Source organism: Malaclemys terrapin, chromosome 6, assembly GCF_027887155.1.
Source record: "Malaclemys terrapin pileata isolate rMalTer1 chromosome 6, rMalTer1.hap1, whole genome shotgun sequence".
NCBI lineage: Eukaryota > Metazoa > Chordata > Testudines > Emydidae > Malaclemys > Malaclemys terrapin.
In genome coordinates this window covers 29,817,612-29,839,358 of record NC_071510.1, presented here as the reverse complement: position 1 = coordinate 29,839,358, position 21,747 = coordinate 29,817,612, and the positions used below count along the sequence as shown (strand labels likewise).

At 37.7% G+C, this 21,747-nt stretch overlaps 1 protein-coding gene across 1 annotated transcript in view; it reads right to left on the bottom strand.

Annotated features, from left to right (window-relative positions):
- Positions 1-21,747, bottom strand: part of CNTLN (centlein) — a 277,422-nt gene that overhangs the window by 15,929 nt on the left and 239,746 nt on the right. Inside the window, exons 20-23 of the mRNA XM_054033059.1 lie at positions 18,306-18,403; positions 16,381-16,507; positions 14,597-14,734; positions 14,015-14,200 (exon numbers count right to left, since the gene is read on the bottom strand). Of these exons, the coding sequence (XP_053889034.1) occupies positions 14,015-14,200; positions 14,597-14,734; positions 16,381-16,507; positions 18,306-18,403 (549 nt within the window). The remainder of the gene's footprint in view (positions 1-14,014; positions 14,201-14,596; positions 14,735-16,380; positions 16,508-18,305; positions 18,404-21,747) is intronic.

The window sequence follows — 21,747 nt, the reverse complement described above, 5'->3', positions numbered from 1 at the left end:
AACACATAGCTATGTCACGACAGGAGCAGCCCTGGGAAGGAACTGTAATGTAGAGTACATATAAGGCACCTGGGGATTGGGAAACAACTCTCTCTGTGGGCAGGTTACTCCATAAAGGCCCACCACAGACTTTCTGAATCACCTGAGTTTGGCCACAGTGGACCACAGCTGTGATCTGGTATGGCAATTTCTATGTCTCCTCCCACTCCTAGATGTTCGCCTTCTTTTCAAACCACCCCTTTTACTCTTGGAACGGCCTCTCCTCTGGTGGTGGCAAGGCAAAGTCATCCAAGGATGATCCTCACCTTTGTGCTACTGTATTGTTCCCCTTGCTGTTTGTGAGCTAAGTCAGGTAGGGATTTTGTTTTATTATCTGTTTATAGAGTGCTCTGTATCTACTGGTTACTAGGCAGTATAAATCCTATTCTATTTACTCAGGCAAAAATGTACTCCCATTAGTATCAATAGAATAGAATCATAGAATCACAGAATATTAGGGTTGGAAGAGACCTCAGGAGGTCATCTAGTCCAATCCCCTGCTCAAAGCAGGACCAACACCAACTAAATATTCCCCGCCAGGACTTTGTCAAGCCGGGCCTTAAAAGCCTCTAAGGATGGAGATTCCACCACCTCCCTAGGTAACCCATTCCAGTGCTTCACCACCCTCCTAGTGAAATAGTGTTTCCTAATATCCAACCTAGACCTCCCGTACTGCAACTTGAGACCACTGCTTCTTGTTCTGTCATCTGCCACCACTGAGAACAGCTGAGCTCCATCCTCTTTGGAACCCCCCTTCGGGTAGTTGAAGGCTGCTATCAAATCCCACCCCCACACACACTCTTCTCTTCCGCAGATTAAATAACCCCAGTTCCCTCAGCCTCTCCTCATAAGTCATGTGCCCCAGCCCCCTAATCATTTTCGTTGCCCTCCACTGGACTCTCTCCAATTTGTCCACATCTCTTCTGTAGTGGGGGGACCAAAACTGGATGCAATAGTCCAGGTGTGGCCTCACCAGTGTTGAATAGAGGGGAATAATCACTTCCCTTGATCTGCTGGCAATGCTCCTACTAATACAGCCCAATATGCCATTGGCCTTCTTGGCAACGAGGGCGCACTGCTGACTCATATCCAGCTTCTCGTCCACTGTAATCCCCAGGTCCTTTTCTGCAGAACTGCTGCTTAGCCAGTCGGTCCCCAGCCTGTAGCAGTGCATGGGATTCTTCCTTCCTAAGTGCAGGACGCTACCTACACTTGTCCTCATCAGATTTCTTTTGGCCCAATCCTCCCAATTTGTCTAGGTCACTGTGGACCCTATCCCTACCCTCCAGCATATCTACCTCTCCCCCCAGCTTAGTGTCAACTGAGAACTTGTTGAGCGTGCAATGAATCCCATCATCCAAATCATTAATAAAGATGTTGAAGAAAACTGGACCCAGGACCGACCCCTGGAGCACTCTGCTTGATAGCGGCTGCCAATTAGACATCAAGACATTGATCACTACCCATTGAACCCGACAATCTAGCCAGCTTTCTATTCATCCAATCCATACTTTTTTAACTTGCTGGCAAGAGTACTGTGGGAGACCGTATCAAAAGCTTTGCTAAAGTCAAGATATATCACATCCATCGCTTTCCCCATATCCTCAGAGCCATATCCACAGAGCCAGGAGTTTAATAGGAGTCCTGAATAAGGACTAGGAGATTTGCCTCACCACGGTTAATATGATGCCTTGCCACTCCTGAGGTTTCACTTCTTTCCTTATTTTGATGATAAATGTATATTTCACACTAATACACAACAGGTTTTTATTCAGTGAGAATTTGTCTGTGCAGCTGCTGAGCAATAGAGAGTATGAGAGTTTCCTGATTAAGCATAACTGCGAAGGCTACTCCCTAGTCCTTTGTGGTATTACTCGCTCAGAAGTGGAGGTGATGTCAATGATGACGGGGACGGAGGTGGTTTAAAGGAGTATGAGCAGCACAGAAAGATGTCCTTCTGCCTGACAGATTTTTTATAGAGTGCAGCCAAGGAGAAATGTGGAGTCTTCTGAGGCAAAGGTTTCTCCTCAAATGGCAGTCTGGGGAAGCCCCCCCTTACCTCCCAATTCTTCCCCTCTATTTTAGGCCATCCACTGGGGACAGATATCCCATTCCAATGACAAGGTATAAAACCACCCCCGTGTCCCTTCCAGCTCACTAGAAATAATGTATCTTTTGGGGGGGAAATACTAGGCCTGAGACACGTCTATCCTCCTCTTCCTCCTCCTGGAGCCATGCAGACTCATTTATGTTTGCTCCTCACTTTCCAGACCTATTCCACAAATCCCAACTGCAGAGGTGGAAGGGTTTTCTTCCATTTAGGCTTTGTATAAACAGAATGATCAGCCAAAGTGCAACTAGCATGCACAGTCCAGAAGGCTGTGCAGAATTTCACTTGTATAACCTTACAGCACACAACCCGTTTACACATGCAAAGGCAATACTTGAAGGCCTAGCAGGATTTGACTCATATGTACAACAGAAACACTATATTGCAAATGTTTTACCCATGAAATTTCAATAGAATAGTAACAACTTGGACACATCACTTTTTATGATATTACAGTATACAGATGTCAATAAAAAAAATCATTGAAGTTTCTCTCCCTTCTTTCTTTGCAATCTGAACAACATAAAACGATTGACATATAGATAGAAAACATTCAACTTTATGTATATACAGTTACTACAGAGTTAAAAATCTAAGGAAGTTGAAAGGCATTACTAATAGCTTTAAACAATATTAAAATACATATTGATGGTGATCTCATTTCAGTGCAAATTCCTTGGTTACCTCTAAACAATTTACATTTATAACCCATGAGCACTTATTTGTGGACAGTCATCCAAAGCTTTGTGTCCCACCACACATACCAGAAATGGAATAGAAAACCTTACATGAAACAGGAAGATCATTGACTCCTGTGAAAATAAAAGCATGAGGGAAGTTTTCACTGAGGAAAATGATCTGAATGTTGCAGAACAGAATGTTAAACTTAAAAAACGAATGCAGCTTTTTACTATTATCATGTATTATTATTTGTATTTTAGTAGCACCTACAGGCCCCAGCTTAGATCAGGTACTGTAAAAACACCCAGAGACAGTCCTTGCTCCAAAGAGCTTATAACCTATTCTAAATAGACAAGAGAGACAGAGGCTGGGACGGATAGCAGAGGTACACACCAAGGCAGTGGTAAAGCCAGTGGCACCTATCCATAAACCAAACTGCTTCTCCAAAAATACTTGCCAAAAATAGTTTTAAATACTAATTAAAATACTAAGTACACATGTATCTCTCTATACCATCGAGCCTTCTTCCTTGTTCACATAAACAGGCTGACAAAAACCTGTTATACATTCTTTCACAAAAGAAATGCAGGCGTACTCATGCTCAGTGTTTTGGAGCACAGATCTCAGCTTTTTGCCTTTTAAAAATGTAGCCTGAAAAGTCAGTTAATATTATAACAGAAAAAAGAAGAAAAATGGTGACTGTAGTGACGGAAAATAGAAATTTCAGTGTGTGGAATTTTGTGGCCAATTCTGATCTCAAATCAGTTTTACACTGCTGTAACTGTGCTGACATTAGTGGAATTATTCCTGATTCACACTGGGGCAATTGAGAGGAGAATCAGGCCTTTTTTGTTGATAGTTTTTTTAAAAGACTATTATTCCCCAATTTTTTTCACTTTCTATCCAACCTTGCTTGCCTACTAGGGTGACCTAGCGAATGTGAAAAATTGGGGCAGGAGTTGAGGGGGGTAACAGGAGCCTATATAAGAAAAAGACCCCAAAATCGGGACTGTCCCTATAAAACCGGGACATCTGGTCACCCTATTGCCTACATATCATTCCTCCATAATACAAAGGTAAAAAGATCCAAGTAGTTGGAGTAAGAGTTATAAAGCCATAATTTATTCTTGAGTACATCATTTTAACTATCTTTCCCTCTAAGTGACTTCTCTCAAGCAGTCACAGGTGAAGAAAAGTACAGGGATTAAGCAGTTTAAAATATTTTTGAATAATTTCAAGATTAGCAGTTCTAGGACACTAAATACACCTTGCTGAGTTTCCTAAAAAATGTTCAGTGATTAACTAGTTCAATACAAATTAAATCATTTATTGTAACCAACTTCAAATTTTAAGACTAACCAGATTTAAATAAACAGGTAGGAATGGCTAGTTATAGTCTAACCTGAATCTATGTAAAGAATTGTATACAGGAGTTTCTTCAATTGTCTTTTTCTCCTATCTGATCATTTGCTTTGCTGCTAATGTTCTGTTATAACCCCAGCCAGATTTCTTATCCAATGTTGATAATTACTTTGTTTTTTCTATTTCCTTTTTTATCCTTACCACGTGTGTCTTGAGTTTAAAAGTTCAATATATTCAGGGTATCTCTTGTAATATAACTCAGAGTAGATGTGTGGGCACAGCCCCTTCCCACTGCAGTTGTATCAAATGGACACCTCATCCCTAGAATACAGGAGGTCAGACACCTCTTGACAAGAGGGGTATTTGGTAACAGATGCTATTTAATCTTTACAATCATTTTAGTGCTTGATATACAGTAGGGAGTAGAAGGTCAAGGAATTCAGACTATAGGTCAGATCGTTTTCAGGCTCATGTTTTTCCTAAGTAACATCAGTAAAGACTCCATAGTTCTTTGTCATCCTGCCACCAAACCTACAAACCAACCACCATGTTTTGTGACCCAGCAAGAAGAAACAAACATTAGCTTACTCTGCACTAGAGAACAATATCTGAATTTAAATGCATATAGTCAGTGTGATCAGACAGAGTATTGGTGGTAAAATATATTAAGGATCCCAAAATGCTGTTTATGTGAAATGAGCTGTAATTATCATCTTCAAGTCCTATATATTGTAAATTGTGCTTTACTGTAACACGGTAATAGATTTTAGAGCTGATTCTCACTTCATTTACCCCAGTAATTTAGACAGGTGTAAATTGTATTAGAATAATGACGTTCATTTAAAGGTCGCACAAAAATATTACTATGATTATCTATTTTTAAACAGTAGTGCCCAAAGCCCCCTACTGAGATCATGGGCCCACACACATAATAAGATACAGCCCCTGCCTTAAAAAGTTTACATTCTAAATAGAGGAAGACAGAGGTGAAGCAACATCATACAGCAAATCAGCAACCTAGACAAACAAAACCTAGGTTTCTTGACCCCCCGACTAGTGCCCTGTCCACTAGCCCATGCGGCTCTCTGCACAGACATCCACAAAACATAAAAAATAGAAAACAAACTCACCATGTGAGGGCCAATAGGCACCTAAAGTAAACTAAATTCAAACCTACCTTAAAAGAGGCCAATTCTGCCTATCCTCACATCAGGAGGGGGAGCATTCCACAAATCGGGAGATATGGATAACTCTCAGACCTAAGTGAATGACCTGATAAAAATTGTGTAAGAATCTCAGAAAGATATTTGGTAGCCAGCCTATTAAATGTCTTACAGTCTTAAAATACAGTGTTAGTCTAAAAAGAATGACCAGGTCAAAAAACCTTCTGCTCCCTGTACGCATTCAGAGTCACACCTGCTGACTTTAGTGATTAAATTAAGAGCTTTTATTACTTTTTTTTTTAACCTGTTAGGCACTATAGAGCGAACTCAGGTGGGAGAGTGAGTTGGATTCTATTCCTTTTTTTACATCGGGGTTATGTCATTACAAAGCAAATCAATTGCATGACAGCAATAAGCTGTACAGATGTCACTGAGAGCATAACTTGGCGTCAGCACTTTTATTACTGGAGATTATGCTTGAGGAGGAAAAATTTAGTTTGACTATCCAATCCCAGGTAGAGTTTGCAGAGTTGGCAATTCAGGGTTAAAAACCAGACTCCTTTACTTGTATATTATGCATATCTGATTTGGAATCAATGACATTCAGTAAACATGGAATCCCACGGTGCCATTTTTAAACTTAAAGTTTGCAGTCATTTTCCAGAGTAAAACTGTCGGTCTTTAAATAGTAAAAACAAAACTATAAAATCACCAATGCACAGAGTGACATGGACAATAAGCAGAATCCCCTCTGACACCCCAATAAACCACTCACAGTAGTAGACACTGACAAAAGTTGAGGGTTTAAGGTTGATTGTTTTAATAGACTAATATGGAACCTATTACAACAATCTGACTGGTGTCAAAGGCAGTATGATTCACATACCAGAGAGGGGGTCAAAGTCTGGTGATATTCATGAGATGGTAAAAACCTGTCTTCATCATAACTAGCATGTGATCACTTAATTTTACCCGTGGTAAAGGATAGTGCCCAAAATATGAATTGTAGTGGCCCTCTGAAGCAATCCCCCACTAAGAACTGTGAAGACTACGGAAATGCTACTCTTCTCATAGCTCTTTCCTGGCTCAGGTAGCAGAATGACTTGCGGACAGGTAGGATTTATCTTCATTTATGCATTAACAAAACAAAAATGTTGTTAAAATAGTGCTCAAACAAATTCTGTCCCTTTCAGAATCCAGGAAGAACTCTATAAACATCTGGGTACCATCAGCTTATCAGAGATAGCCCAGTCTAAACTCATCAAAGAAAAATTTCCCAAGTTACAGCATACATAAAGGCTGAAGAGCATCTTTTGAGCATTACCACTAAACTGTTCCAATCAACTGAAATAATTATGCAAAGCAGTCCATAAAGGGGCCACTACAAGGACTCCTCGCCACTTACAGATGATGCAATGATATTACCTCCAAATTAAGACTTTTAGGTACAATCTCCAGCCCTCATCACACACAACCACTCTCCCCAGCTTTGATATTTCCTTAGGCCAAACCCTAATAGTGTCCAGAAAAACAGCTACCAATTATGCCCCTGCAAACACTGAATACCTCTCCTAGGAACACCATTGACAGAACAGGCGCTGCAACACAGTCACCATAGTTTGCAAATTCTGACCTGTTCACCTGCTGCAGGATGAACAGTCGCTCCAACTACAGTCATTGGTCCACCACTGCAGCAGTAACACGATCACCACTGGCTTTTGAGATTCATTTGCAGTTTGGTCAAACTCTCTGATGGGTTTGTTCCAAAAGTACTATAAAAGTCCTTTTGTGATTTCTGTTCAAAAGTCACTACATAGGACTCAGGGGAAGGAGACTCCTTTAGATATTCACTATAGCAGCTCTATAATCTTGGACAACATTGTTGCATTACTGTAATTCTGTAACACTACGAGATAAGATTCAACATTAGTTATGTGAATCAGATGTACAGACATTTACTCAGGAGGATTACACATGCAGCTGCTGAAATATGTTAGACCTTGCAATTTGGTTACATAGAATCGATCATTTAATCTAATTCTTCCAAATTGTGATGCTGGCTGAAGACAAAAAATGTTAAATAATATTCTAGATGTTTTATCTACATCCATATCATCTTTATCTGTTATAGAGATAAAAACCCAAGCGAAATGCATTTTTTCTACAGCTTAAAAATAATAGAAAATGTTGAGTAAGGAAAAGCTCTCTATTTATCCTTCAATTTTATTAATCAAGATTCTATCCATTAAGACATTTACATTATACTGTTGTACTGTATGCATCACTAACCATATGCCATCCCTAAACAGTAGGAGTTCAGCCATTCACTTCATTCATTAAAATCCACAGAACCTATTATTCTGTTTACAGTCTAATAGATATTCACTGACACTATTCAGGCCTCTGATTCAATTTGCCTAAATCCCAGCTGCAGAGTAATCCTGATGGAGATTAACTTAATTTATCACCAATTTCTTCTCAGAACCATCAACTGTTGGTGTTTCTTTATAAAAGTGGTGGTTCTCTTTTTTCCTGAAACCAGCACTCCTAGCAGGAAAACTGATCTGTATTTGATTTTTAAAATGGTAAGGTGGTGTTTGTTTTTTTTTTTTTTTTTAAAGAGAGACAAGTTGTGCTTTGCATGTAGAACATCCTCACTTGCAGGGCATTTGCTGCATTATTTGTCATTTAAAAAACTCCATGAGGGCTGTGTTTTGCAAATGAAAATACTGATTTTCATCAAACTGAGTTGCTTTCTTTTAACCACGTATTTGGTTGATTCAGGTAGAACACAGATTGTCAGACTACATCACCTGCTACAGCACAATACAAAGGAATCACACTGGATATTTTTTCTAGATAAAGTGATGACAATTAAGAGCATGCTTAATGGACCAGATGGTTTTCTTCTGGCTTTTAAATGTTCCCAATTGGGAACATATTTCCTATCAACTTACAGCCGTGTCCAAGGTGTTCACTTTCAAAGCAAAACTGATAGCGTTCATTTACATAAATGGTACAATAACCATTCTCATTTCTAAGCTGTCCCTGTAACCTAATAAAGTGATCTTTGGACAAACTAACAGTAGCACAGTTTTTTAAATTATGTGGATTTCTTCTGTGCAGTAATCTCTAGTTCTCTGATTTAATGGAGGCTAGTCCATTCCTAACTTAAAATACTAAGCATTTTTAGCCACTGCATTTAATATCTTCTGATGCAGATATGGCTGATGAATGTGCAAGTCCTCTTGCTGGTGGGAAAGTTCAACTGTCCACTCCTACCTGGGATGAACAAATCAAACAGTAAATCTGATGAATACTATGAAGAATAGCTGTGTTCAATGAGACAAATATTGGCCATATATCATCAGGCAGTACTAGGTACCCATCCTGTATCATATCTAGGCAACCATTATTGGCCTGTGTTCTTTTCATATCCTGGACCCAGCAATGAAGGAAGTGGAAGAGGATCACTGTCAAGGTCGCCCATGCCTCGGGTATTGGGAGGCAAAGAAACATCACAGGAGAAAGGTACCATTGAGAATGTGTAGAGTTTTCTCTCCTCCCCCATTGCTCCTGGAGAATTTTGAGTGTTGCTGACAAGGATTTATCTTTCTTTCTCCTTCTCCAGGAGACTGGTTCCCTGAGTGCGAGGGTCCATGAACTGGAGTGTGGGTGTGTGTTGCTTTTTTCCCAGGCAGGGAGATCACCAAATAGGCCCAGAACATTTTCCAAATATCAGGAATCTCCCCCAATACAACCAGCCACTTAGTCACTAATTCCCAATTCCTACAATCTCAGATCCTTTTCTGCATTTTCATCTTCACTCATGTGAGTCATTCTTATGGGAAGCTTTTCTCTGTGTTTTAGTCAATAGGAAAATGTTTGAATTTTTCATATTGTCCCTCTGAAGAAAACTATAGCAAATGAGTAAAACTCAGCACACAGAGACTTGGACCTCACCACAATATAGTCATGAAGAATCTATTCTAACATTCCATAACATTTATTACTGAATTACCAGGCATGGGCCTAATTAAAGCAATGGGTGGTGTATTATGCACTTGTCACCCCTAACTTCTTTGTTATCAGTCTTTGATACAGTCCCTGATCCAAAAGCTTACAATCTAAACCAAATATAGAAAATGCAGTATCTATAAAGTGATATATATGTTGAAAGTCCAAACTTTAAGTGCTGCCATTTATATCATCTAAATAATGGGCAATAGGTGTTACGAGTGCATAATATGCCACCCATTCCTTTAATTAGACTCCTGCCAGGTAATTCAGAAGCAAATGCGAGGGAATGTTAAACCTTTTCTTCATGGATATACTGTAGTGAGGTCCAAGTCTATGTGAGCTCTGTTTGGGTAATTTGCTATAGGTTGCTTCTGAGGTACAGTATGAAAAATGCAAACATTTTCCTATTGGCTAAAACACAATTAAGGCTTCATATAAGAATGACTCACATGAGTGGAGATGAAAGAAGAAAAGATGGCTGATTTGCATACAAGGAAAGAGCATAAAGTGCAGCATGGCAAAAAACGAAGATGGAAGTGGAAAAGGAATACAAATGGGATTGTCAGAGATGGGCTTGAGAGGAAATGGAAGAGAAGAGATGTAGGCAGGTATAGAGATGTAGAGTGAATTAAAAGCAAAGACAAGAAGCTTTAAGTTGCAAAATATGAGAGGAAGCAAGTGTAGGTATTTCAAAGAAGGCAGTGAGGTCAAAGTGCATGAAGAGTATTATTTTGTGGTGACATTTTGCATATATTGAATGGAGGTGAGATGAGAGGCAGGGAGGCTATGTAGGAGACTGCTTCGGGGCAAGTATTTTAGCGGTGGGGATGAAGAAGATGAGTTTTAGAGATGTGTTGCAGGAAGAAGCAACGGGACTTGGTGATGCAGTTGGGGCAGAGGGAAAGACGTGTTAATATGATACACAAGAGATTTAGATGAAACTAAGAGAGAAGATAAGCTCACAAAGAGAACTAAGGAGGGAGTAGACAGAAAGAATGAGAACTGAAAACCGGGGAGACACCATTATAGAGCAGGTAGGGATTTATCAAGGAACAGGTGTAAAGGTAGGAGAAATAAGCAGAGAAGAGGGTGATTGACTGTGTTAAAGTGGCAGATTGAGAAGGATGAGAACTGAAACAAAGCCCTTGCAATAAGGGTTTATAGAGAGAAAGTAAGATATAGAAGAGACATGGGGGACGAAGGGAGGGGTAAACACACACAATTTTGCTATAGAAGTAGGATTGTTTAGAATGTTTGAAAATAGACTTGAAGAAAGGGAAAGAATGAATCTGTATTATATTGTGCTTTTACTAGAGGCATCTTGCAGGGTGAGAGGAGGAATAAACACAAGTAAGAGAAGACAAAGGCTGTAGGTTGGAGGGAGAAAGAAGCAAATGAATCAAATGTGGGGGGGAGAGCGGGGGGGAGAGCTGAGGGTGAATAGAAGAAGCAAACAGAAGAAAGGGGGAAATTAAAAGGAGAAGAATAAGGTGGCTGAAATGTAAAGATGGAGAATAGGCAGATGGACTGGAGGTCCTGAAAGGATCGTATGATGGGAGGAGTGTTGTGGCTCAGGAAGAGAAAGTAAGTAATAATAAAGGAGAGAAAGAGAAAGATGGTGATGAGAAAAAGGAATAAACAGATCAAGAGATTAATGACAGAGACAGTGTGTGGTGTTTGCCTTAATAAAAATAAGTTATTTTAAGGAGTGACCAAATTAGTACGCTAAAATGATGGTCCAGAGTAAGACATCAAACAAAGAGGTTAAATTGAAGAAACGAGAGGTAACTGCAATTGGATGAGTCATTCATACGGAGACAAGTATCCCATGACAAGAGTTAAGTATTGAGACAAGAGGGTGGGCCAAACACCAAAGTAAAAAAATGAAGAGAAGGGAAAATTGACAGCCATCTGAAGAGAATAGAAGAGACAGTGCAAACTTCAAAAAAAAGCGGCAGTGTGGGAGAGAGAGCACTGCTTCTGCTTCATTGTGCTAACTCGATTTTCTTACAGTACGAGACTGTAAAAGGTATTTTACACAATTTACCTGATACAGTCTATAACTTCACTGAAACTTGTGAAAGATTTTCAGCTATACCTTTTACTGTGGTGCACTGTGGATAAAATTTGGTTTCAGAAGACTTTTCTTTCACAAATATTTAGTAACTAGCTAATTAAAGCAGTCTAACAAGGTCTTCTGTGTTCACCAATATTTGACTTACAGACACATCTTCATTTCCATGCAATTTATCTACAAAAAGGGACAGGTGCAGCAGATTAACAGTATTCAGCAAAAAAAATATTTGAACTATGAATACACATTCTTTTATTGAGGTGAGGTTTGAATGACTATGTACTTGAAAACTGAATTATTTTACATTACAAGGGAACTAGGTAAATGTTAATGAATACTCATGGCTCTGTGGTTACAAAGTGGCAGCCTTCACCAGTGAGTACAATATAGAAGTAGCTGGTTTTCTGCTACAGAGTAAGTTAACTACCTCATCCTGAATCTGCCACTTACGAAAGAAGAAAAGCTTCTACTTTCCCATCTTCTATTTTTGCAGCAACTGTTCACTCTTGAGGGATGGAATCGTACCCTAGTCTTCATTTGCTACAATTAAATTTAATTTCTATTTCCCAATTAACTTGTGCAAAAGGTGATTAGAAAATAAAAGTCTTTTTAAGTAACTGGAGTCATGTAAGAGATTCTATAGCAGTGGTGGGCAACCTGCGGCCTCTCGGCCGCACGTGGCCCATCAGGGTAATCTGCTGATGGGCCGCGAGACAGTTTGTTAACATTGACCATCCACAGGCATGGCTTCCCGCAGTTCCCATGGCCATGGTTCGCCGTTTCTGGCCAATGGGAGCTGCAGGAAGCAGCGACCAGCAAGTCCCTGAGGCCTGCGCCGCTTCCCGCAGCTCCCCTTGGCCAGGAACAGTGAACCACAGCCACTGGGAGGTGTGGGTGGCTGTGCCTGCAAACGGTCAATGTAAACAAACTGTTTTGCAGCCCACCAGTGGATTACCCTGTCAGGCCACCCACTACTGTTCTATAGAGAAAAGGGGAACATGAAACAAGCTCTTAAGCCTGATTCTGCTCTCCCGTTAGTTTTATACCAGTGAAATTCCATTGTCTTCAATGAAGTTACTCCAGAATTACACCATAAGTGAAAACAGACTCCAATATCCTGGAATACACGTAGAGAGAAATTAGAAATGGATAGGTTAGAGCTAATATAGATGTTCCTTAATTTTAGCCAGAACTCTTGGGTGAATACCATTTGGTCCTGGTGACTTAGTATTGTTCAATTTATTCTAGATATCTCATTTCATATTTACAAAAAACATCATAGAAATGTGTGCGCGTAAGCAGCAAACTTGGTGCTTTATTCTAGCTAAAGATTGTGAACTTCTTTTTTTAATGCATGAAAGATGTAAATTCACAATTCTAGACTAGGGCTGTCAAATGATTACAAAAATAATCACAATTAATCATGAGATTAAAAATATAGCTGTGATTAATGGCAGTTTTAATTGCAGTGTTAAAGCATAATAGAATACCAATTTAAATGTATTATAAATATTCTTGGATGTTTTGCTACATTTTCAAATGTATTGATTTCAATTACAACACAGAATACAAAGTGTACAGTGCTCACTTTATATTATTTTTGATTACAAATATTTGCACTGTAAAAAAGATAAACAAAAGAAATGGTATTTTTCAATTCACTTCATACAAGTACTGTAGTGCAATCTCTTTATCGTGAAAGTGCAACTTACAAATATAGAATTTTTTTTTTTTTTACATAACTGCACTCAAAAACAAAACAATGTAAAACTTTACAGCCTACAAGTCGACACATGAAGGGGCATGAGACTGTTTAGCATATCTGGCACATTGCAACATCAGCTTGCAATGCCGGCTACAACAGTGCCATGCAAACGCCAGTTCTCACTTTCAAGTGACACTGTAAACAAGAAGCAGGCAGCATTATCTCCTGCAAATGTAAACAAGCTTGTTTGTCTTAGCGATTTGCTGAACAAAAAGTAGGACTGAGTGAACTGAAAAATACTTTTCACTTTTATAAGGTGAACTGAAAAATACTATTTTTTTTGTTTATCTTTTTACAGTGCAAACATTTGTAATCAAAATAATAATAGAAAGTGAGCACGGTACACTTTGTATTCTATGTTGTACTTGAAATCAATATATTTGAAAATGCGGAAATATATCCAAAAATAAAATAATAAATTTAAACTTGTATTCTGTTATTGTTTAACAGTGCAATTAAAACTGAAATCAATCGTAACTATTTTTTTAATGTAGTTAATTTTTTTTGCATTAATTGCATGCATTAACTGTGATTAATTGACAGCCCGATTCTAGACCCATTTGAAATAGAACCACCAGGGCATTTTTTCTCTTGGATAGACAGCACAGGCAGTCATAGACAAAGGTTGGCCTTACAACTAGTGGGAGCTTATACTGAGAGCTGATGACTTGGCTGTCATTGATTTCCTCCCACTCTGGACCTGCTGACACGCCAAAGTATGGTGCCCAAAAGACCACTTGCATAGCTTGTGCTTGTGGTGGTGTCTGGTCAAATGATCAAAAGAGAAACAAAATTCCAACCTTCACAAATGTTATGAATTCTTCCACTTTGTCATTGGCCAGCAGCATTTTCTTCTGCACTACTTCCAGTGCCTGCCCACTTTGTTTTGCCAAGCCATGGAGTTGCTGCGATGCAGTTGTCTCAAGTTCAGTCATGGCACATTCAGCTTCAATCATTTTACCTTCTAGATTGGTAAGCTTGAGATCCTGAAGTACAGAAACATGAAAATAGAACTGGTACTGGGAGACAGCTGTGATGTAATTTTAGTCTAAAAAATACACATCATTAGTTAACATTATGGGACATTCCATTTACAATACATAAAATTCAATTTCACGGGAATCTTTGTACATTATATCCATGTTATAGGGACTGAATTTTCAGTAATAATAAGGTAATATAGCTTCAAGCCAAACTAAATACAATCTTATATAGAGAGATGTTACTATTATTCTGTTTTATATTCTTCTATAAGTATTTTAAAAAATTAAGTTGCTAACCTTGCAACTTTTCATTTTTTAAAAATAAAACTGTGCATGAAAAAGTCAAGGAAAAAGGGACAATAAAATTGTTCTACGTTAACCAGCAACACTCTAATATACCTTTTTCCCCAACTCATCTTTAGCCTTGCGATACATCTGTTCATACTGTGATTTCTCTTTTGTAGCTACATTAAGCCTTTGCTTTAGTGAATCAATTGATGTTTTCTTGTTTGAACAGTCTTCAGTCAATGTCTTTACCTGAAGTAAAACCACAGGCAATTTGATTATTTAGACAGAAAACCTACAAACATGAACCAAAATCACAAGCACACTTATTTTTGTTTTTACTGCATAAACTGGTATTTAGGCTAAAAACTTAGTAGAATTTCCAGCAATCACAATAGGCATTTAATAAGCAGCTGTTACTGACCCACTCATAGATTATTTTATATAAAATGGTTGCATAAAGAGTGAGAGTCTAGACAGGTATGATACGTGAATAAAAAAAGCTCTTAAGTTTACTTGTTGGATTGTAGCTTTTAGACATGTTTCACTAATACAACGAGCTAAGCCATAATTTCAAATCTTTCTAATCACAGGGGGGAAAAAGCATAAAATCAAAACTTAGTTGAGAAAATGGTAATTGTCTACAATGTGATAGCATGCATAGTCTTCTGGATAACTCATTACAACTGTTATATATAGGGAGTAGTGATTTAGGCTAAATTGAAATAAAAGAATATTCCTAGAAAATCACTTTACTCTGATGGCAGATTGTATTAATCAACAGTCCTACAGATAATATACAGTATTGGTGAATTTCTCTGATTTTCAATTGAAGATAATGTTATATTTTTCAATTTCATCCTTTACAAATAACAATAGAAATATATGGGCTCTGACCCTGTTGAAGCTGAAAAATGGGATGCTGAAAATGCTCAAAGAGCAATGCATAAGAGCAAAGTGTTACACTGAACTCTAAACTATTTTCTCTAAAAACAAAACCAGGTATTTAGCTTGCTCTTTCCTCACTTTATCCCTCTCTCTCTGGTTGAGGATTCCTTAATGACACCTTCTCTCTGGCATTGGGGGTAAGAGAGCAGCTCTCTCTGGAGCTGACAATGCTTAATGACTGCAAGCACAGACTGCTGTATGAGCCGTGCAGCCAGCACTCGCTTTCTAAGAGAATAAAAGTATGTCTTGCTCGGCAAATTGTTTATTTCTATTTTGGGGTCATACATTGTATAACCTCATAGAGACCCACTAGTCTGCTCTCTTTGTCAGGGATAATGCACTGTATGGATATTATAAAAAGATGTCCTATCATATCTAAGATCTTCCAACTTACATGAAATGCCTTTAGCTATTTAGGAAAAAACAATAATTTGAATGCTGACCTGTAAGTTTTAATTAATATAGAAACAACATAAGAAGTGATAAAACCTGAATTTTTAATTATTGATAATACTGCACTACAAGCAGGAATTTATATTGTTTAAAATACTAAAAAATTTAACTAAAATAGATGGAAAATATATGTCAATATATTTTGTGTATAGAACGATCTTTGTTTGATCTCCAATGCATTTTATAATGTTGTAAAATGTCACACATTCCATCAAGGCTACATACAGCAAATATCAACACTGAGTTTTCTATTTATGCTCATTATTTAGTTACATTTCTTATGTATATCCATTGAATTATGGTGAATTATACAATTAATCAATGCAACCATCATGTACTAAATTCATATAAACCCAAATAGATAGAACTGCAATAAGTTAACGAAATGTATTGTATGTTTAAAATTGTGGTGCTATTTGTATAGTTGGTTGGAATAACTTCTGCAAATCAAAAGCAGTTTATTTTTGGTATAAATATTAACAACAAACAAGAGGTACCTTTTTCTCAAAACTTTCTAATGTTTCATTAAAGGTTTTTTCAGTTTCCTGGTTTGCTTTCAGACGAGACCTTAAGTCTTCTATCAAATGTCTTTTCATATTTATGTCCCTTTCCATTCGAGAAACCCTTGAAATAAGGGGGGAAAGTCACAGTACGCACACTATTAAGAAATATAGTTAGAAAATGGTTACTTTAAACAATTAAAATGAATTAATGTACATTAAGTATTTTTCATATAGCTTTTGATTAGTTTCCAAAAATGGTGGCGTAAATAGTTGCAATTTATTTTATTCCTGAAGCACAGCATAGTGTATTTAATCTTTTAACTAACAGTCCTAGTCCTATTAATTCAAAGGTTCCACTTTATTGTGGTTTACAGTGGTTTGTACTGTATTATATTGTATTAAGGTGAAAGCACAACAATAATACTTCAGTGCATATTTATAAAAGAGAAGCAGCTGTTCAGAAAAATATTTAGAAACTTTAATGAATTAAAAAAAAACTGTTACTATTATGTGATAGATACTTTCCAATCATTATGTTGGTAGAATTCTTTTTAAAAAGGGAAAAACATTTCCATTTCTGGAACTCAATAATACACTGTAATAAAGGGAAATTGCATCAGTGGGTAGCATCTGAAAAACCACACTGTAATTTCTTTTACAAAACTGCAAAATCTCATAAAATAATTTAGCAGTATTTTAACAGAAGCCTCTTGAAAAATCAAACTCACACTTCACGTGACATCTTCGAAATTTTATGATGCAGAAATGTATGCCTCATGCAATGCTTCTCCAGCTAGAGTACAAATTAATATTTTAAATCTAAACACTGAGTATTTTCTGAATATGTTCATCCAGCTAGACTGTTTTTTTCCATATAAAACAAAATGAATGATAGCAGTATGTTGATACATAAAACATTGCTGATATCACAATAAAACTATAGTACAATATATTCCTTCAATCTATTTTCACATGTGTATTGACACATTAGTGTTATTTGGGTGACTAGGTGGAATACCTCTGACAAAGCAAATGTAGTATGTGTTATATAAAAACAATATAATAAACAGTACCAATATTTTTAATCTAAATCTACACACAACAGTAGAAGGCTTCTTTATTTTTTTTCTTAAGGCATTAACCACTAGAAAATAAACACTATTAAAGTGTTTTTAAATAATCTTTTCTGTTTGAAGTGAGCAAATTGTATCAATAAGGAAAATTATACAGATTCTCTAAAATAAAACATTGGGGATGGTTGGACTGGGTTATTAAAAAAAAAACTTCTGATCAGACATGAAATTCATAAATGTGCAAAGAGGTTCTATTTATATCCTAAATTTAACTGAAGAACAGTAGTACAGCTGCTTTTACACTATGAATCTAGGGGGGGAAAAATCTCAGTAGTATATGTCAAAATCAATATACATGAATTCCAAAGTTAAAATAAATCTTAATCAATTCAAATATAAACAAACACAACTGTCCTTTTGCACTTTTTACAAATAAAAGACTGGATATTTAATCCAGTTTAAGCATCTAAACCTTGACATGTCTCCTAGCCCCAAGGCAAAGAATTACTGTATTTGAAAGACTGCTTTTAGCACTGCTGAGGCATTCATTTAGATTTACATCAAGGATAACTAAGTCCACTCTAGGGTCTGAATTCTGACTTTAGATATTCTTATTACAGTGCAGAAATTGTAGCCAGCTAATCACTCATCAGTTTATACAAAATGTGATCTTAGCGTATACTGTTCTGATTTTCTGAAAAGCCTGAACAGTTTGCAAGATTTATCAAAAAGAGAGAGAGAGAGGTTTCTCTCAGAAAGTCTGGATCTGAAATGATCAATTTTGGAATAATCACATATCTGCCACTGGGTGGCACCAAACACAATAGGTAGAGGAAGAGAACATACTTTTCCTGTAGTTCCCGCATCCTTTCTTCTTTTTCCTGGGCTTCATTTTTCAGAGACTTAATCGTGGTTGAGTGTTTAGTGATTTCGTTATTTGCATTCTAAATTGAAAAAAATACTTATTAAAACATAAATAGTATGGATTAAATATTATCTGAGGTATACCCAATAATGAATTTGTTTAAAATAAAAGGGCTTACCGTATAAAAGTTTTTTTGATTAACATTATTAATCAACATTTCATATCTATCAATCTATACAAAAGAACACTCCTATTTTCACATTTATCAGAACTCTTCGCCTTTGAAAATACATTCAAAACTGCTATTTTTTTCACATGACAATAATTATTCTTTATTAATATATGTTCTTCAGGGTACAGATAGGTACTTTGTACCTAACAGGACCAGATTTTCCTTTGCATGGGATTGTCAGTAAGAGAGGTTAAGTAGGAAGGAAGTAAAACTCTACATGGTTAGTCTTGTGAAGTTTCTTTGAACTGTACCCCTCTGCTGGGATGGTTTGGAATATGAGATTTTTGGGACTATGGTTCTTCCCAATCCTTTTGATTTGGGGGGATCTGCAAGAACAAAAAAAAAAAAAACCAACCATCCATGATAAGACAAGCAGTCATGCTGCAAGAGTAGCTGTTGCTCCACTGCCCACTGCAGCTGCTAAATAGAAGACATGGAAACAACCATTCCCAGTTGGTCAGATTTCCATATGCAAGTCCCTAGTCTCTGTTGGGGAATGTAGCAGCCCCAAACATCGAGCCATATGTAATTCCAGTGAAGGAGCATTGACTCGGGACAGCAGCAAAGGGGGTTAAGTGCCATCAAGGTGACGTTCCCCCTGTTCTATACAATAAGAGGTAGATCTGCACACAGAAGGCCCCCTCTGCATGCAAATCTGCCGGGGATGATCTGGCCCAGGATCAGGTGCAGATTAATTTAGTGCTCGTCTACACTGCCCTATAGTTTGGACTGTTGGGGGTGTGAATTACAGAACGCACCAAAATCCTGCACCCCTCCCCCTCATGTGGACACTGTGGAGGCGAACTAAAAGGTACCTATTTTGCATTAACGTAGCCTTCTTCAAACAGGACTATCTTATTGCAAACTAGGTACATTTTAGTTCACACCCACATGGAAGATTTACAGAGCAGCATTTGGTGAGCACTTTAGTCCAAATTGCCAGGCAGTGTAGACACAGCTTTAAACACCGTCTGCAGAAAGAGAAATAAGAGAATTTAAATAAGTATCCATCTAACTGTAAGTTCAAATAAATGTATATATTAGAGCTCCATAGCTGAAATGAGCAGTATAATTACTGTATGTAACAGTGGGCTATATATTCAAAGCCCCAAGCAAGTGGCATACCCAAAAATTGCATGGGTGGGAAATGTGTGCACAATGCATTTTTGAAGGTTCAGCCATTGTGCTGGGCTTTGGGAATTTACCCATTAAGTCTAAAACTGTGAGCGAATAGATCAGACAGGCAGTAAACAGAGATACTTGAGGAGAATTTCCCTGCTCAGTGCAGGCTTGTAACTCCCATTAACATTAATGGGAGTATTGTACATAGCACCGTGCACCTCAAGGGGAGTATAGGCTCTTGTGTGTGTAGTTAGGTGTAAAGTATTGTTTTTAATACATTGTACAGGCTCTTTTCTGGTGCTACAGAAAATGTTAAATTAGAACAGGAAATGTTGGCTAGTCACTTATTTCAATAATGCTGCTTATCCTTCCCTGCCTGGGAACTTTCTTTTGCCATTAAAAATGTTATCCTAGGAGGTTATATTGATTTTGGTTTAACATTCTTAAAAGAAAGTAAAAATTAAAAGCAGGGTGGTGCTAAAAGCAAAAGCTGTTGAAAAATGTGTCAGTAAGTTTAACCTGAAACTTGATTTTTTTTTTTAATTAAAAAAAAAAATCAAGAAAAAAAAGATGTGCTGGGTGGTAAATACAAACATACTGTAAAACACAGAGAATTATGTATAGTTTTATAACCTTTAAGATGAGATGAATGTAAGTAAAAAATGTTGTGGTGTAGTGAAACTCATTGGGTATTTTACCTGAGTAAGGACTGTGGGATTGATCTTAATGGAAATGAGCTACAGTGATCTATTATATAAAGTGAAAAATGTTAACGTGGTTAAAGTATGCCTAGGATTCCAAAGTTTCTGGATCTGGCATGTCACCTGATCCTGAAAACGTGAGGTTTACACCAGAACATTTTTTAAATGATAAATGGCAGCAGAATGTTACTGAGTTTCCTGACCTATGTGTTGAGCTTGACCTTCATTAGAGCGAAGCATAATACCCAGTTATATGGGTTTACATACCACATGTGAACATGAACGCTTATGTGAGAAGTGGGCCTCTTGCACATTCTTAGAATCAAAGACTCACAAAGAAGAGCTTGTTAAAACAACTATAAGAGCACTCACGTCCAGAGGGGGATTACCCCTTCCTGGGGAAAGAAACCAGAAGAGGGTGTGTTGGAAGGGGAAGGAAGGAATGAACAAAGCTTTTTTACAGAGGGTTTGGATTGACAGCGTGTGTAAGAAAGAGGGGAGAATTTCATTCCCAAGTACCACTGGCCTAAGGGATCGGCTGAACATTCTCGGACTATGGCTATATCTACATTTCCATGGTAAATTAATCTAAGTTACGCAACTCCAGCTACGTGAATAAGGTAGCAGGATTCGACGTACCTTAGGCCTACTTACTGTGGTGTATACACCATGCTGAGTTGACAGGAGACACTCTCCCGTCGACTTACCTTACTCTTTTCATTCCGGGTGGAGTACCAGAGTCGACCGGAGAACGCTCTACCATCGATTTAGTGGGTCTTCATTAGACCCGCTAAATCGATCTCTGGAGTGTTGAGCTGGCAGTAGTATAGACATAACCTAAGTGTATGCAGACCCTATCTCTTCGCACTTTTTCTGTTACGCTCATACCACCCATTTGACTCATGGGCAGCACAACATCAATGCAGACAAGCTGCAAGGGAATACCAGAAAAGCAATTGTCCCTGGAACCCACTTCAAAGGGATAGAGAAGGCTGACTATCTATATTTTGATTTATCATTAGTAACAGGACATCAACCTGGAAATGCTTGTAAGAGCATGTTTTTTGGATTAATTATATATATATATATATATATGCACATGCTATCCAAGGGGAGTTAATCACATACATCTACCGTGCCTATTCCAAAATCCCAAAGTCACCACACCATCATATGTCCAAATAATTGTCCTTATTCAGGCAAACTCCCATTGATTTCCATGAGATATTGTGACTCTCACTGGACTTCAACTGGAAGAATAAAAATTGAGTAGAAATAGAGTATCTCAGGATTTGGACAAATAAGTCCACTCCATAAATCCAACAATAGTTATTTGCACTCAATGTGCTCAGCACAGTGTTGTGATAT